An 18912-nucleotide genomic window follows, 5' to 3' on the forward strand; every position below is an offset into this window, starting at 1 on the left:
GTGCGCGCGGTGGTTTGGTTACCGGTGATCTGGCGGCTGAATTGGTGATGGCGACTCCAAGGGAGGAAGATTATGGAAAGGACAATTTGGTAATTCAAGAAGACATATTGAATGAATGGAATAATGGCAAATCAATTCATTTTCAAATTCAAAGAGTAACGGAAGGCATTATTTCAGATGGAATCGCTAATTTAAAGGAATATACTGATTTGGTTAATGATTCGGGTTCAGAACAAACGGTTAGCTGGGAATATGTTAATGGGCTGAAGGAAGGCTGTTTTTGTACAAATAAGGGAGTCCAAGCATGGGATGATGGTGGGGCCAAAAATAAGAATAAATATAGCAGATTGGAGGAAGTAAAAGTGGGCTGCCCCACCATAGGCCCAAATCAAACTGAACATGGCACATGCAGCCCATCTAATGCTCATATGCGGACTGCTGGGGAGCATGATTCAAATCAGGCGGGCCGAGTAGGGCTCCTTCCGGGTCGACGGTGTCCAGCAGGAAAGGAGAGCGTTGTGGCTGACGACCTGACGGCTATGGAGGCGCTGAACGTTGGCCGGTCCGGAGCGGCAGTTCCACGACGAGACAGACCCCACCTAGACGAGTACCACGATTCCATCGGGAGAGTTGAGGGGGATGCTGTGCTTGGGTCAGACTGCGATGCGGGCATCCATGGTCCACCTAGAGGCCTGTCAAGACGCCTTGGGATTCCGTCGCAGGGACTGAAGGGAGATGCTCCGTTCGGCTCAGGCGGGACTAGCAGAAACGCTGAGAAGGCTGGCTCGATGTCTGAGGGGGCTGATGCAATGGATGAAGAGAGAAGCCTGGCTCTTGCAATAGTGGATGAGGGCAGTAGCGCAACTGAAATTGTGGAAACAAACGAAGGGCAACATATATCCAAAATTAAAGAACAATTGGCTGAGAATAAGAAGGCGTGGGATTTAGCTGTTGAATCCGGAGCAGTACAGTACGACAAAGAAGACGACTTAATGAGGATATTACAAGAGCAAAATGAAGCGATAGCTGAGAAGAGGAGGCGAGCAAAACTGAAAGAGAAGGTGCGAAGAAGTAGACCGAAAAAGTTCAAACAGGTGTGTAACAATGTTTTAAAATGATTTTTAGCTCTTGGAATGTTAGGGGGTTGAGGGGGGTTGGAAAGTTGAGTATGATAAAAGAGCTAAAAAAAAAGCAAAAATTAAATATGTTAGGCTTAGTGGAAACAAAATTGCAAGTTGTAAATAAATTTGATGTTGTACGTATTTGGGGAAGTGATGCGGTGGGCTGGGAGTTTGTAGGATCGATAGGCACGTCTGGGGGTCTGTTATTAATGTGGGATGAGTTGCTTTTTAGAATGAATAACTGCTATAAAGGGGATAGATGGCTATGTGTTGAGGGAGTTTTATTGAAAAATGAGTTCCACTATGCTTTCTGTTTGGTTTATGGTCCTCATATGAGAGTTGAAAAATTTGCTGTTTGGGAGGAACTGAGCTATATAGCAGGGTTATGTCAAGTCCTGATATGCTACATGGGTGACTTCAATGAGGTGATACAGGTTGATGAAAGGAAAAATCAGGATAGATTATCAACGTCTGCAGAAGAATTCAAGAGTTGGATCCAAGATATGCAGTTAGTGGACTTACCGCTGAATGATCGTAAGTTTACATGGTATAGAGGTGGATCCTGTAGTCATATTGACAGAGTTCTATTGAGTGTAGAATGGACTGAGGAGTTCCCGGAGATTCGCTTAAAAGGTGGTCCGAGAGGCTTGTCAGATCATTGCCCAATAATAGTCGAAGTTACTAAGTATAGAGGTGGACCACGTCCGTTCCGGACTTTAGACTCATGGTTTACACATGAAGGTTTCCTAAGAATGGTCAGGGAGGAATGGCAGAATATTGGAGAGGGACAGTTCACAGATAAATTGAAGGCTCTTACGGTCCCTTTGGGAAAATGGCATAAAGAGAATTTTGGTGACTTGGAGAAGAAAATTCAGCGTTTTGAGGAGGAGATCAAGGTGGATGATCTGGTTGGAAATGGTGTCTATGACGGTACAATGGAGGCTAGAAGGAAGGCTCTAGTAAGTTGTTGCAAGCAGTGGTATGTGAGGAAAGAGGTACACTGGAAACAGATGTCGCGTTCTAGGCATGCGAAGGATATGGATAAAAACACACGGTACTTTCATAGCTTGGCGTCGGCAAGAAGAAGGAACAATAGGATTGATGCGCTGGTGATTAATGGAAGGTTGGTAAGAAATCAAGCCAGGATCAAGATTGCCATCAGGGACTTTTACAGAGAGTTGTACCACCAGGAGAGATCCCCGGTAATAGGGTTTAGGGACGGTCTGGTTAACCGGATTAACGAAGAAGAATCCAGTGCATTGGAGTGCATACCGTCATTGGTGGAGATTAGGGAGGCTGTTTGGGACTGTGAATCCTCTAAGGCTCCAGGTAGTGATGGGTATAATATGAACTTCATCAAAAAGTGCTGGGATGAGATCGGCACAGAGTTCTCGACAGCTGTTCTGGATTTCTTTCGGTCATCAAGGTTGCCGCCTGATTCCAATGTTACTTGGGTGGCTCTTGCTCCGAAGTTCACTGGAGCTAAGGAGATCAAAGACCTCAGGCCGATCAGCATGGTTGGCTGCATCTACAAAGTCATTTCAAAGGTGATGGTTAGAAGAATGAGATCAGTGATGCCAGGCTTAGTAGGAGAGACTCAAAGTGCATTTGTGAAAGGTCGAAAAATTCATGACGGGGCTCTGATTGCGTGTGAAACTGTGCAATGGCTGAAGACGAGGAAGAAGAAGGCGGCAATTATCAAATTAGATTTCCAGAAGGCTTATGATAGAGTGAAGTGGAACTTTGTGGATATTGTGCTGCAGAAGATGGGATTTGGTCGGAGATGGAGAGGGTGGATTAGGGAGTGTATCGGTTCAGCATCCATGGCAATTCTGATAAATGGTTCCCCTTCCAAACCTTTCAAGATGGAGAGAGGCTTGAGACAAGGTGACCCATTGTCCCCGTTCTTGTTTGTTCTGGTAGTGGAGGTCTTACACAGGATGATAGGGGAGGCAGTGAGAAACAGAAGAATCTCGCCGCTGCTGGTGGGAAAGGAAAACATAGAGTTATCACATCTTCAGTTCACAGACGACACTATTTTATTCTGCCCACCGGAGGAGGAGACCATTAGAAACTATGCCAGACTGTTAAGGTGCTTCGAGATTATGTCGGGGTTATCGATTAACTTTGATAAATCCATCTTAATCCCTATCAACTGTGAACAACATTGGACTGACAACATGTGTAGCTTTTTGGGGTGTAAAGAAGCGAACCTCCCAGTCCGATATCTTGGTATTCCTCTAGGAGCAAACCCAAGGGTGGTAAAGACATGGAAGCCGATAATTGACAAGGTTGAGAAAAAGCTCAGTTTGTGGAAGGCTAAGGTGCTGAATAAAGCAGGTAAGCTAGTCCTTATTAAGTCTGTATTGAATAGCTTGCCAGTGTACTATCTGAGCCTGTACAAGATGCCGAAGGCCATGGCAGAAAAGTTGATATCATTACAGAGAAGATTCTTATGGAGTAAGGAGGAAGGTAGGAACGGGATAGCACTAGTCAAGTGGGAAGTGGTTCAGGCCCCTAAAAAGGAGGGTGGCTTGGGGTAGGAGATGCAGTGATTAAAAATTCTGTCCTACTATTTAAGTGGTGGTGGCGATTTTCGAAGGAGGAGTGTCCTTTATGGAAGAAGGTTGTTTGCTCCTGTTACGACTTGAAGCCCAATATGATGTTATCTACTCAGCCAATGCCTACTAGAGGGGGACCATGGAAGGACATATGCCAGTTGCAGCTCAAGGATAGTAATGTAAGGGACAAGATGATTACTGGGTTGTCTATGGAGGTGGGTGATGGCAGGAGGACTCTTTTCTGGGAAGATGTTTGGTTACAAGGCGGTTCCCTCAAGTTGAGGTTTCCGAGACTTTTCTCTATTTCAAATCAGCAAGGATCTGTCATAGGGGAGTGCGGGTTTTGGGATGGGTTAGAGTGGGTATGGAACTTCCAGTGGAGGCGAGGCCTATATCAATGGGAGTTGGAATTATTGAATAGGTTACATGAGGCTTTAAGGCCTATAAATCTAGCAAGTGATAAGCAAGACAGACTTGTGTGGAAGTATGGCAAGGAAGAAATTTTTTCAACTAACTCTTTTGTGCAGGTGGTGCAATCAGAGACTATCCCAGAGGATATCACAAGCTTCAGCTTCACCAGAACCATTTGGAAAGGTTTGGCGCCACCACAAGTGGAGTTATTTATTTGGTTTGTTCTGATAGGTAGAGTAAATACTAAGGAAAGACTACACCGATTTGGAATACTTAGGCATGGGGACAATATATGTGTGTTTTGTAAAAGAGATGTGGAACATATTTACCACTTGTTCTTGGGGTGTGAGTTTACTTGGCAGGTATGGTGTCGATGGCTTTCTGATCTCGGAAGAGCGTGGTCTATTCCGGGCTCACTAAAGGAACATTTTAAGAGTTGGACAGGCGTCGTAAACAGAAATGAGGAGCGGAATCGGTGGCTGAGGTGCTTCTTTGCGGTCATTTGGAATATATGGCTTGAGAGGAACAGACGTATTTTTAATTCCAAAGAAGGTGGTTCAAAAGAGGTGTATCAGCAGTCCTTGACCAGTTATGGAGAGTGGAGTAGTAGGAACCTTGTTGTTGTTGATGGCAATGCCGGAGATGACGACAGGGGTAGTTGATTTACTTTGCTTTTTTTCCTTTATCATCATGTCCCCAGTTTGCTTGTCTTTTGCTCCACTGTATTGTGTTGAGCTTTCTTGTTCAAAAAAAAAATCATTACACCCTGGAACAATTTATGCATGAATGACTTCTGAGCAATAACACATAAATCGTCCTAAGGTTGCCAGCTTTATTAATTGTATGTAAATCGTTCCAGGTTAGGAGGATTTACAAGGTTTCAGGCAAAAACATAAGACCCTGCCACAATTTATGTGTAAGTTATAACCCAGCACCCTACCACGATTTATTTGTCAGCTATAATCCCCAACATCCTGCCATGATTTATGTTCGAATATCACACTCTAAGACTTAACCATGAGTTACCCACAACTCTTAACGTTACACACAAAAATATACAAAAACCTCCATTTTCACCCTATCTAAGCATTCAGTGATAAGGTTGAAGAGAAAGAGAGCCCGCAGCGATGCGAAAGAGGCATTGAGTGATCGCATCTGGCATACAGCAGTGGGAGAATGGACATTAAGAATATCAAATTAAATAAAAATAATTCAAGAATATACGTAAAAATATACAAAGTCAAATAAAAAATAACAAATTTTTATAAATTTGTTATAAAAAATTTTTATAAATAAAAATAATTGAAATAAAAAAGGTCTTCCTAATAAGATCAATAATTTAAATTTTAAATTTAATTAAATTATATCTATTTAAATTTTAAATTAAAAATTTTAATTAATTTTTTAATTTAAATTATATCTATTTAAATTTTAACTTAAAAAATAAAAATATATTTTTTTTATAATTTCAATTATTGATTCCATTAGAAAGACCAAATTAAATAAAAAAAGAGTACTGACAAATTATAATCAAAAGAGTACTAAATTTTAATATATAGATTAATTTTTTTTAAAAAAAAATAGTCAAAAGGTCGTTAAAAAATATAATTTTGCATAATATAAAATTTTTAATATTCATTATTTATATAGTTTTTTAATTATTTTTATTTATACAAATTTTTTATAAAAAAAATTTGTTATTTTTTATTTGACTTTGTATATTTTTACGGTATATTCTTGAATTAATATGTACTTTACTTACTATTGTTATTTATTTATAATATAAATTATTTTTTTTATCAAAAATAGGAGACTCAGAAGCCGCAACCTCTTAATTGAATATGAGGAGATTATGCCATTTGAATTATAACTCATTAGCTATAATATAAATTACTTATTCCATTATAAAGATCAAATTAAATAAAAAAAAATATTAAAAGAGAATATTAAAATTAAATAAAATAAAAAATTTTTAATATTAAAATATTAAGAGAGAATTTAGGATTTAAAATTTATAAAAAAAAATAATATAAAATTTTTAATACTCATTGTTCATATAATTTTTTTTAATTATTTTTATTTATACATATTTTCTATAAACAAAAATTTGTTATTTTTTTATTTTAACTTTGTATATTTTCACTGTGTATTCTTAAATTAGTATGTACTTTACTTACTATTGTCATTTGTTATAATATAAATTATTTATTTCAATTGCAGATCAAATTAAATAAAAAATACTAAATTTTAACATATAATTTATTTTTTTTAAATTAAGAGCAAAAAATGTTGAAAAAAAATATAATTTTGCTTAATATAAATTCATGTATTTTTGAGTAATATAAATTTAAGTAAAAAATATATAAAATTTAAATTATTAAACAAAATTATGTGTCAAAATTTTAATTATAATTTTTTAGTATTCTCTTTTACTATTGTTTTTATTTAATTTGATATTCTTAATGCCCATTCTCCCACTGCTGTATGCCAGATGCGGTCACTCAATGCCTCTTTCGCATCGCTGCGGGCTCTCTTTCTCTCCAACCTTATCACTAAATGTTTAGATAGGGTGAAAATGGAGGTTTTTGTATGCTTTTGTGTGTAACGTTAAGAGTTGTGGGTAACTCATGGTTGGGTCTTACGGTGTGATATTCGAACATAAATCATGGCAGGATGTTGGGGATTATAGCTGACAAATAAATCGTGGTAGGGTGCTGGGGTTATAACTGTTGGGAATAATACACCATTCCCCCTTGAGAAAACACCTTTGACAGAGAAATAAAATAGACACAATCACAACACAAGAATTTAACGTGTAAACTCCAATTATCGGAGAAAAAACCACGGCCGTTGTCAAATGACAACCAGAGAATATCACTATGTGAAAATTGTTACAACACATAGACTTCTTTCTCTCTAACACCGGCACCCCAGTACACCCACACTCTTTCAAAGCAAATATCTAACTACACCTCACAACACTCTAATCAAAGAGTACAGAGGAAAAGAAAAATCAGATACAAGCTTAAAGTGTTTCTGACTGGTGCAAAAACAAATGGAGAACTTAGCCTCATATTTATAGCCTAGGCCACCCACTCCATTTGCTATCCTGAGCAATGTGGGACTAATTCAACCAAATCCTAACAATCTCCACCTTGATTGAAATAGTCGCACATCTTCAGCTTCCATTGTCAACACCGACAATTCTTTGCTGCCATTGTCTATACCGACAATCATAGTTCAGAGAACTATCATACTCCACCATGAAAGTATACTCACTTGGAATTAGACCACTCCAAGCATTTCGCCTTGGTACAGATCGAAGCCTTGCTGAAAATTCATGGTGCAACTTCCAAATTGGCTTTTCCTGAAAGTTCTTCAGCCATCGACCTAACTCCGCCACACACCTTGCATCTCAACGCCAACCAATGCCCGTGTGCAATTGTGGACCCGATTGCCACAACTTATCCTTATCCATGGCAGTGCGGTAATACCATGAGGATACTTCTTGTCTTCTAGAGAACATCATATTCTCTCATAGAGAGAGCAACCAGAGATCTTCTCCTTCAACGCCTTGTGCAAACCTGATTGTATCAACACATCCTTGACTTGTATTTGCCACCAGCCAAAATTATTTCTTCCATCAAATTTCTCTATTTCAAACTTCACAGCACTTGAATATCCTGACATTGTTGCAACCGTATACTGGAATAGTATAACTCAACCGTGCACTAGGAAGGGTCCCCAGGAAAGAGAGGTGGGTCACAATGGACACACTTAAATACCAAGTCTTTCCTTAGCCAGAACCTTTCCAAACAGCACTCTCACAGTGTCACACTGCCTTTCAGCAACAACAACAGCAACCAAAGATCAACCTCAAGCCACAGGACAAAATTCTTTTCTGATGTGGAAGGTCAGACTAGGCTGCAACCACAGAGCATACTAAAAATAAATTCCACCGAACCGAAGCTCTTGATACCACTTGTTGGGAATAATACACCATTCCCCCTTGAGAAAACACTTTTGACAGAGAAATAAAATAGACACAATCACAACACAAGAATTTAACGTGGAAACTCCAATTACCGGAGAAAAAACCACGGCCGTTGTCAAATGACAACCAGAGAATATCACTATGTGAAAATTGTTACAACACATAGACTTCTTTCTCTCTAACACCGGCACCCCAGTACACCCACACTCTTTCAAAGCAAATATCTAACTACACCTCACAACACTCTAATCAAAGAGTACAGAGTAAAAGAAAAATCAGATACAAGCTTAAAGTGTTTCTGACTGGTGCAAAAACAAATGGAGAACTTAGCCTCATATTTATAGCCTAGGCCACCCACTCCATTTGCTATCCTGAGCAATGTGGGACTAATTCAACCAAATCCTAACAATAACTTACACATAAATTGTGGCAGGGTCTTGTGTTTTTGCCTGAAACCACGTAAATCCTCCTAACCTGGAACGATTTACATACAATTAATAAAGTTGGCAACCTTAGGACGATTTATGTGTTATTGCTCAGAAGTCATTCATGCATAAATCGTTCCAGGGTATAATGGTTAACATATTATATAAACCACATTCCCCTAGCACGATTTATATAATATTAGGATTAGGGTATTTACGTATCAAAAATTGATTTAGGGGATTTGAGTAATTTTAGAACTTGTTTAATTTATTTAAGTAAAAAAGCCTATAATTATTAATACACATATCCTATATGCATTTAATCTATACTTTTAATAATATATATATATATATATATATATATATATATATATATATATATATATATATATTAATGATCTTAATTATTTAAAATTTTATATTTAATTTTTACATATAATTTTGATGTAGAACATAAATAAAAAATTTATAATTTAATGATAGATAACAATATATAAAATTGATCTTTTTAAATATTTTATAAAATATATAAGTTATAATTTATTGATATAGAATTATAGATTATGTATTTATGTTTCTATTATTTGAGCCAGCTCGTGAGCTTTCGGTGAGTCGAGCTTGAGCTTAAGAAATAGGCTCGATTATTAATGAGTCAAGCCGCGAGCCAAGCTCGATTTTTGTGAGGCGAGCTTGAGCTTGGTCTAGCTCGGCTCAGCTCGGCTCACTTCCAGCCCTAGTTGGATGACCATTTTTTTTTTATCAAAGATAGAGAGATTTGAATCCGCGACTTTTTAAGCAAGTATAGAGAGACTATGACATTTGATCTATTACTAATTAGTGAGACGAGAAGAAAAAAAATCCACATCTGTAGAAAGGTGAACAATAATTTCTAATGTTGTTGCCTGTTAGTATAGCCAAATTTTCACTAGATTAGGATAATCTAAGTAGGACTCTATAAATTTGTTTGCATATTAAATTACATCGCCATTAATCAAACCATTTATTAGAATTTGTATCCCAGAAATATTCATCGCCACCGGTTTTATTTATATACCAACAATTTTAGCTACCATACATATTTTAATGTACATTTGTTGAACCTTTTTCCTCATACATCAGCTTATAAAAATATGCCGGTTGACTAAGTACAAACCAAAAAGAATAAATTGAACTGGTCTTCTAACATTGTTTTTTTATTTATTTAATAAGAGCCCATTAAAACATATCATCTTAAATATTTGAGCAGGTTATAATCCATTATCCACGCTAATAACAGACTAATAATTAGTTCAATCTTCCGCAGCATAATCAAATCAATCTCAAAATGCTGGGTTCTCCCGTATTAATTATCGCCATTAAGTTTTTTCTTAGTGGTTGAAACTCGAAACCTCTTGTAGTCTTTTGTATTTGGTGGCCATATGTGAAGACTGAAGAAATAAATATCCTGAATCCTCATGGTACATAGCACTGGGAATATAACAACAGAAGAAAAACATTATCCACACAAACACAATTTAATCGGTTACAAATCTTTAGACTAGTTCAGAAAAGATATGAAAACAGCATGTAACTTGATTTTAGCACCGCCAATATATTCAGATGTTCATTGGCTCAGGGGCACCAAGGATGTCTAGCAATGAGTTCTGCGGCTCCAATTCCTCGTGCCATAGCGGAAGTTGATCACCGGGGTAGAAGTTTCTCGTCACTCCCTCCGAGTTTATCTACAAGGAATCAGAATCAAGTGAGTTTCAGATTATTGCAAATATTTTTTTTGGTGACAATTATTGTAAATATTTAAACTAGAAACAAAAATTTTAAAGAAACAGGACAAAAATTAAGAGTCTCACAATGACTGTTCGGACGACACCACCACTTGCTCCGTCCCTAGCAATGGCAAGTGAAACTGCCTTTTTCACTAAATCCTGCCACAGAACATACAGATAGATCCGTCAGCAACAAGGATTGAGACATAATTTGAACACCAATTCTACCAGGAAAAACAGAGTTTTCATATTAGACGTAGTAGCTGCCAAGTTATTGGTCTATATCCGAAATATAACGTAGGCAGAACATGAAAACCAGGAGAAGTCCCCAAATAGAATAACATCCACAACAATCTGTTTTGGCATTTAAGTTGGAAACACAGGCAAAAATCAAGATGCATACCTCAGCTTCATCCTTGGTCATTCCTTCCTTCCAGGCTTGGTCGAAAAAACCATACAAGTAACTGGAGCCAGATCCTGCAAAAAATACAAATCATGAACCAAAGCTTCAAGACCAAAATGCATGTACATGTATAGTAAGAGAAAACCTGAAAAAAAAAAAAAAAAAAAAAAAAAACGTGCGCAACAACAATGCTTCCACCATGGCAATTGCATATTAAACTAGCAAAATGATGGCAAGTAATCATCGAAGACTTGAATCACTTAGAGAAAAATAAGGAAGACTCCTCCATTCTACAAAGCAAAGCAGCATGATAAAAGATATTTGTTGATAAAGAATGAAATTTATCATATTTCCATAATAAAACTTATTCATAGAGAAAATTCAACTTCTTTTTCAATTTAATTTTCTTTCTTTGCCTCCACAAAAGACCAGGAAAGCAGTGCTCTATGCTGCAGTGGTTCTTCAATATTTCGTCTTCCATTTCTACAACAAAACTATTTTTTGCGAGATATCACACAGAAACAATGATCGTTAGCGGAAAATAGATCAAATAGTGTAAACCAGGATTTCAAGGCACTGTAGGTTCAACAAATACAACCAAGTTATATAGATAGGTACAAACATATAAAATAAATAACACACATAACAAAATCATGAAAGGCATGGCATCCATAAACATTTTAACACTTTAATACCTCCAATAGCAAAAGGTTGTTGCACTATAGTTCCACCAAGAGGAACTCCATAAATTTGGCCACCTTCATATTTGTCCCAACCACCAACAATCAAGCCAGTCTCTAAGAAATTCTGTCAATGAGAGTAGGCTTACAATAAGGCCAAATCTATCTAATGGAAGAATTTATGGAGAATATGAAGACAGCACGCAAAAGTCAAAACAGAGCATCCATCAGGTGAACACAATGCTAAAGCCTATTAATTTAATTTTAAACTTCCCCAGCTGCCCCATATACTCACAATAAATTAAAATAACAACTAAGTAACAGAAATCGAAAAACTTTCAAACTTCAAACAATCAGCTATGTGAATTCCTTTGGAATTCATATTTAGTGAAATCAAATGCAACAGTAACAAAATAAAAGCTGCCATTCAATAATAATGTTGCAAAATATATGCTATTATAACAGTAAGGTAGGTTTGGAAGAATACAATTTGCAAATATTTTGCCATTATGGTCGACTAAGTGAAAACCGCAGACAAGATAATTCTTCTCACAATAAGATGCAACTTGGCTTTTGTGATCTTGTAAGATTTAACAATCATTAACAGGTAGATGTCTGGCATCGGCTACTAGAATATTGGGTAGCAGACCAATCATGAATTGGCCTTAATGATAATTGCCAAGTATGTGAGATGGGAGAGAATGATGGGCAATTATGTTTAACAAACTACTTCGTGGGCAGTCTTCTTAGAGGGGAAGAGGATTGTGGGAGAGATGTGGGAGGAAATTGGACAGGAAGGCTGCCATTGTCTTTCGGAGAGTGCTAGGTCTCTTAATACTCCGTGTTTCTTGTTCATATTTTCATACCATTCTCATACTTCATAAAGGATATCATACTAATATAAGGTCAGGTCCCACTAAAATAACATAGTTTCTACTTCTGTTAGCTCTTGAATGAGCAGGTTCCTACCACAGAATTACATACTGAAACCTGACCATGTAATTAACAGAGAAAAACTTGGAAGTCAAACCTTGTTGTTATATGAAAGAAGCCGAACAAGGTTGGCAGCAACTTTGACTGTTGCAGGTTGTCCAAGCTGTATACTATACAAACAGAAAACTAACAGTGAGGTAAAAAACAATTTAGATACACACGATTTTACTCTCAAAATTATTTTACAACAGGATAGTATTCAATGAGGGAATAAACAATAAAGTGACTTACGTGTGTTGATGAAGGAAGTAGCGAACATAGTCAGAGACAACCTGAGAATCTGCAGCCTGCAAAAAGAATGCAAGTGATCGTTTTTAGGACATGAACCAGCATCATTTCATGCGGATTTCTGGAACCATTACTGCATCATTATGTTACAACTCATGAGCATGCTCAGTGGCATGCCAAAACAAGCTAGATAGAAAATAAAGTGTTGTGACATGACTTCGAATCTGTACCAAGATAATTTAGTATCAGCGAGGAAAAAAAAGAACACTAAATACTAGCAAAACATGATGCAAGAAACTGATAAGGTGCACCTAAATATCCGAAAGCTCACTCTCCACCAATACACTCAGTCAAAAACAACCACCACAGCTCAAAATACCATCCTTATGAACTCGAAACAAAAAAAATATATATATTATCAAATCAACAATATGAAGATCAAAACTGCATAAATACATCAAGTACAGCATGTCAATAACAACACAAGACTCAAATCCAAGCTAAAACTAATTATACTAATAATGATAAAACACCATAACCAGTCATTAACCAACCAAAAAACATTAACACAATAGCTCCATGATAAAGAGAGCAATACCGATCCAGAGCGACAGACGTAGACATTATCAGTAAGTTGTGTGATTTTATCCGAAGCGCGGTTAGCAACATACACTCCTGAGCATAAAAATTAACATTTAGATATGAGATCAAATTTTAGTCCCAAATACGAACCAATCCAAATTCCGAACAAATAATTTTCCAAAGCAGCAGTTCCCGAAAAAATAAAAATTAAAGATAAAACCCTAATTTGAAAAAGGTAGGGTTTTTCTTTAGATAGAGTAGTATTACCGGTGCTGGTGCGAGAATCGGCGCCGAGGACGACGCCGCCGTTGTACGTGACGCCAATGATGGTGGTTCCCATGGAATGAGGGGCATTGAAATCCATCTTCTGATCCATTGTTGATCAGTGAGTGAGTGAAAGGGGTTTTAAGAGTTCGATGCCCTAAGCTCTCTCTCAAGTTTTGAAGCAGTGCAAACGAATTTGGGGACACAGCACAACAATTACAAACACGACCTCCCTTTTTTCTTTCCCTTTTTTTTATTTTTCTTACTTCAATCTCCTCATCGACTTGCTGCTCAAGTTTTCCTTTCTTTTCCTTTTATTTTCTTTAATAGTAATTAAAATAAGAGAAAAGGACAAATAGGTCCCTAACCTTTTGTTCTGCGGACATTTTTGTCCCTGACCATTGAAAAATACTTTTAAGTCCCTGACCTTCACAAAACTTGGACGGATCAGTCCCTCCGTCCAAATGCCTCCGTCAGGGACTGATCCGTCCAAGTTTTGTGAAGGTCAGGGACTTAAAAGTATTTTTCAATGGTCAGGGACAAAAATGTCCGCAGGACAAAAGGTTAGGGACCTATTTGTCCTTTTCTCTTAAAATAAATAGTAAGAAAAATGATATTGCTATTATATAAGGATTAATTTGATTATTTTTTAAATTTTAAGGATGAAAATAACTTACGGCTAAATTTTTAGGACTAATTTAATTATAAATAACTTTTTTATATGTCAAGTGACAAATGGTGTGCTAGGTGTCACTGACCTGACACGTAACACTTAACGTGACACGTCATTATCTAACAAACAGAAAAACCAATTTGACTTACGTTTTATCTTTCGATGATTTTTTGGTGACTAAACAAGGAAAGAAACAAAGCAAAAACTATTCTAAATCCGAGCGGATGATTCGTTGGAGATCAACACCAGGCTCAGACCAAATAACATGATTAGAGTTACTCTTGGCACCATATTTAGCCATCCAATCCGCAGCTCTATTTGCTTCTCGGGACACCCATTCAACGTGAACAAGCCAAGGACGAGATAAAAGCTCCTGAATCTTGTGAACAAAATCTGTTACTTCAGATGGATACCCACTTGTAAGCTCATGCATGATGGGCAGAATGTCAAGGCAATCTGTTTCACATATAATATCCCTCAAACCGCAATCCCAAGCTAAAACCAGCCCCCTCCAAGCAGCAAATAATTCACATCTGATTATAGACCAAGGGGGAATGCTTCCAGAGCAGCCCGAGATCCAATCTCCCTTAGAATCTCTAATAATACACCCAAATCCCGCTAAATTTGAATCCATATACAAGCTTGCATCACAATTAACTTTAAAACTATTGCCTACCGGTGGTTCCCAACACAGGCAATTTCGGAGAGACCTAAAGGCATTGCTTCGATTCCTGTAAACCTGTAAGTCCTTGGCGGTAATTCTGGCCAAGGCAACAACCTTATGGTCTGTCCAAGGGTTGTCAGTGTTGAATATGTCATTGCACCTATGTCTCCATACCCACCAAAGCCCTGCACCAAAGGACGCCTCATTGTTAGCCAAGGCCTTCCGAAACCACTCTTCAAGAGCAGTACCAGCCGTCGAGTCCAGGATACTAGGATCCAACATATACCAGATTGCCTTTGATCGTTCACAGTCTCTAAGGCAATGCTTCATAATCTCCTGTGCCTTGTTACATCTCTTACACATATCTGAAGAAGCTAAATGCCGTTTGAATCGAAAGGTCTCAGTTGGTAGAGCATCATGTAAGCTAAGCCACATAGTAAATTTGAACTTCTCTGAAATGTTTGTGTTCCACAACCAGTTCCAATTACTGTTGGCATTCCAATTTAATGTTTTCTTTAATAACCATATGTAACCCTCCCTTGCACTATACTTTTTTGTTGCTGCAGGCCACCACTCCCACTGTAGCTTCGACTCAGTCAAACTAGGATATCTCAGACCACAAATAAACTGCTTAATCTCATGCGGAATAGGCGTGGTAAGACTATCAACCTCCCAAGACACCCCTTTTCACAAGTCAGCCACCATGAAATCTAATTCAGAAATATGTACATAAGGAACAAGGTTGCAAAGCTTACCAAAAGGAGTCCACTCATCATACCAAACTGATTTGTGGACATCTCCAATATTCCAATGAAGCCCTTCCTTGAGATGCTCATAGGCACTAACAATGTTCTTCCAAGTAGCCGATGAAGAATTTCTACTGTTTCCGTTCATACCAGATTGATTCCTGAGATATTTATGCTTCAGAACCTGCACCCATAACTTCTCACTATTATTTAGACAATCCCATACCAACTTTCCCAGAAGCGCCATGTTAGCACAGGAAGTATCCCTAATACCCAATCCTCCTGCCTTTTTAGGAGTTATGGCGACCTCCCACCTGATCAGAGGCAGCCCTTTTCCAGTCGCTTGGCCTTTCCACAAGAATTGTCTCATCAAGGAATCAATTTTATTACATGCATACTTCGGGAGAAGAGAAATTTGTATTTCATAAACTGGGATAGAGGCCATAACCGATTTAACAAGACAAAGCCTCCCTGCCTTATTCAGTAGACGTCCTTTCCAACTGGAGAGCTTTCTCGAAATTTTTTCAATAATCTCCTGAGCTGTCTTCCTGGAAGCTCTGGCATGACCAATGTTAATTCCCAGGTATTTACCCAAATCATTGCAGAACCGGATGTTAGAGACCCCTGAGAGAACCTTTTTTCTCCTCTCCGACACCCTCTTGGAACACTGGGCCTTTGACTTATGAAGATTTACCTTTAAACCTGACGCTCTAGAAAACAAGTCCAAACAATGCATGACCTCTATTACTTGAGCTTTTGATGCCTTACAGAAAAGCAAAAGATCATCTGCAAACATCAAATGAGAGAGTCGTGGTCCATTCCTAGAAACCGCAACTGGGTTCCACAAACCTTGGGAAACTCTATGAGAGATAAAGCAGGCAAGCATTTTCATACAGAGTACAAATAGATAAGGAGACATAGGATCTCCTTGCCTCAACCCTCTCTTCGGATTGAAATTTTGGAGCCTGTTCCCATTCCACAAAACTGCCAACGAAGAGGAAGTCACACAATTCAATATAAGATTAATGGTAGCCTTTGGAAACCCAAACCGGACCAAAGTAGCTTCCAGAAAACGCCAGTCTACCTTGTCATAAGCTTTTTCCAAATCAATCTTGAATGCCATGGTCCTTTTTCGAGACTTGGTGTTCCTCATGAAGTGCATAATCTCTTGAGCAATGATAATATTCTCTGTGGTTCCTCTTCCTGGAATGAACCCTCCTTGCAAAGGACTAATGATCTCCGACAGGAAAGGTCTGAACCTGTTAACTAGAACCTTTGTGACAATTTTATAAATTACATTACATAAGCTAATAGGCCGAAACTCCCGTAAGGAAGAGGGAACTTCCACTTTAGGAATTAGAACAATGAGAGTATCGAAAATAGCCGCATTCAGTGGCTCACCCTCAAAGGCTCGCTTGACCAGTCTACACACATCGTTGCTAAGAGAGTCCCAGAACTCTTTGTAGAAAATTGCTTGAAATCCATCTGGCCCTGGGGCTTTAAATGAACTCATGGTCATCACAGCTCTTTTAACCTCTTCAGACGTCACCGGTTCCACTAACTTTTGACAAGCCTCAGTACTAAGAGACGGGCAAGGAAAAAGCCCCATGGCGTCCAGGTCAATATCCTCCCTTGTAGAAAAGAGCTTTTGAAAGAAAGAATTTGCCGCCATTTCTAGAGTCGTAGTCTCCGTGGCCCAAGACCCATCCTCCAAAAATAACCCATGAATTTTGTTCCTCTTTCTCCTGATAACTGTCTGTAGATGAAAAAATTTTGTATTTCTGTCTCCACATCTCACCCATTGTTCTCTAGATTTTTTATACCACAACAACTCTTCTTGAAGAAGGACAGCATTCAGTTCCTGATGCAAAAATTGCTCTTTGATCCTAAGCTGTTGATCCTCCCGACTTTCCAGAGTAATCTGAACGTCATTCAAAAGCCTCTCCAACTCCCTTTTCTTAACAAAAATATTGCCAAAAACCTTTTTATTGAAGCTAGTTGCATCTTTTTGAACCTCCAACAAACATTTGACTACATCCGGAGCTCCTCTATTCCAAGCTGTATCAACAACATTCCTAAAAAGAGGATGAGTCATTCACGCAGCCTGGAATCTGAACGGACGATGGCCTTTGGTAGCCCTCTTTGCCATCTTGCACCTAGTGAATAATGGGCAATGATCAGAGTGAAGGCGCGCCAGCACCTCAGTATAAGCCTCCGGAAACATTAGTCGCCAGTCCTGATTGATGACTGCTCTATCAAGCTTCTTGGCCACCTGCACCCCACCTTTCACCTTCCTGTACCAAGTGAATCTTCTCCCAATAGCCCCCATATCAAACAGCCCACAATCCTCCAATGTTTCCGCAAATTGTTCTGCTCTGGCAAGTCTAAATTGCCCCCCTCTAACTTCACTCTGCAACAAAACATCATTAAAGTCCCCTAACACAATCCAAGGTCCATGGATCATATTAGCGATCCTTGTCAAGTCACCCCACAGTTCTTTACGCCGATGTATATGCGGATTAGCATACACCGCACTGCAGTAACTAGATGTATTGCCCATAGTGATTTCAAAACTGATACATTGATCAACTACATCCAATACTCTCACAGAAATATTTGAATTAGAACATAGAACCCAGATACCCCCACTATGACCATTAGCCTCAACAATACCAACACCCTGGTAACCTAGATTATTCCAAAAAGATTTCATCCTCTCGAAAGCAATATGGGTTTCAAACAGAATGAAAAAAGTAGGATGAAATTTATTCGCTAACCCCTTACTATGAACCCGGGCCAATTTATTAGAGGCACCTCTAATATTCCAAAATAGAAAGCTTAAATCTAAATAATCCATAAAACAATTTGTATTGTAAAAAGGACCAACCTCAGCTGAAGTCCCTAACGAGATGATGAAGATCCACCATCATATCCCCTGAGCCTTGCTTGTCCTTGTCCGGTTGTTGCCCGGTTTGTCTGTGTCCCTCCACTGACAACCCTTCCAATTTGCCGATTTGCTGCTTGCTGGTGTCGCCAAGGCAGTCCGGAGTCGACGGCGAATTCTGCAAAGAAGAAGGGCGCAACCTCTTGTGTCCGTTTTTGATAATGGCAGTGAAAGTCGGCACCGCAACGGAGACAGATTTGCCCTTCACCCCTTGCTGTTTGGAAGATGCCATGCGTGCCTTAGATCCGCTAACCAACCCGGTCTTCACCCCTGATTCGGCTCCTCTCATACGTAGCCCAAAGTCACGGTTCTGGTCCAATTTCTGATTTGAGCGCACCGGCATTTTATCTTTAGATGTTTGTTGGGCTTTGTTTGATTGACTCAATTTTTCTCTCCTTTTACCGCTAACTTTGGTCCAGCCAGCCTCATTTTCCAAATGTTGGGACCCCACTTCCTTCCC

The 18912-nt window shown here is 38.5% G+C and overlaps 3 protein-coding genes across 4 annotated transcripts; 1 reads left to right on the top strand and 2 right to left on the bottom strand.

The window, feature by feature from the left end:
- Nucleotides 1–3783: 3783 nt before the first annotated feature.
- LOC140183218 (uncharacterized) lies at nucleotides 3784–4755 on the top strand. Its single transcript, XM_072231243.1, has one exon. The coding sequence runs from the start codon at nucleotides 3784–3786 to the stop codon at nucleotides 4753–4755; it is 972 nt and encodes a 323-aa protein (XP_072087344.1).
- A 5131-nt stretch (nucleotides 4756–9886) lies between these two features.
- Nucleotides 9887–13734, bottom strand: LOC112783551 (proteasome subunit beta type-6). 2 transcript variants are annotated; one of them, XM_072230563.1, is made up of 9 exons: nucleotides 13429–13728; nucleotides 13178–13254; nucleotides 12583–12638; nucleotides 12389–12461; nucleotides 11374–11485; nucleotides 10679–10752; nucleotides 10360–10434; nucleotides 10084–10233; nucleotides 9887–9979 (listed from the first exon to the last, which is right to left on the bottom strand). In XM_072230563.1, exons 1-8 carry the CDS (start codon nucleotides 13535–13537, stop codon nucleotides 10108–10110), a joined length of 702 nt encoding a protein of 233 aa, XP_072086664.1. In that variant the 5' UTR covers nucleotides 13538–13728; the 3' UTR covers nucleotides 9887–9979; nucleotides 10084–10107. The 2 variants fall into 2 exon arrangements, with proteins under 2 accessions (XP_072086664.1, XP_025682324.1); XM_025826539.3 differs by having other exon boundaries at nucleotides 9887–10233; nucleotides 13429–13734.
- Nucleotides 13735–17603: 3869 nt separating this feature from the next.
- Nucleotides 17604–18221, bottom strand: LOC112786320 (uncharacterized). Its single transcript, XM_025829711.1, has one exon. It carries the CDS (start codon nucleotides 18219–18221, stop codon nucleotides 17604–17606), a length of 618 nt encoding a protein of 205 aa, XP_025685496.1.
- Between the last annotated feature and the right edge of the window lie 691 nt (nucleotides 18222–18912).

Source organism: Arachis hypogaea, chromosome 20 (assembly GCF_003086295.3).
Source record: "Arachis hypogaea cultivar Tifrunner chromosome 20, arahy.Tifrunner.gnm2.J5K5, whole genome shotgun sequence".
Classification (NCBI taxonomy): domain Eukaryota; kingdom Viridiplantae; phylum Streptophyta; class Magnoliopsida; order Fabales; family Fabaceae; genus Arachis; species Arachis hypogaea.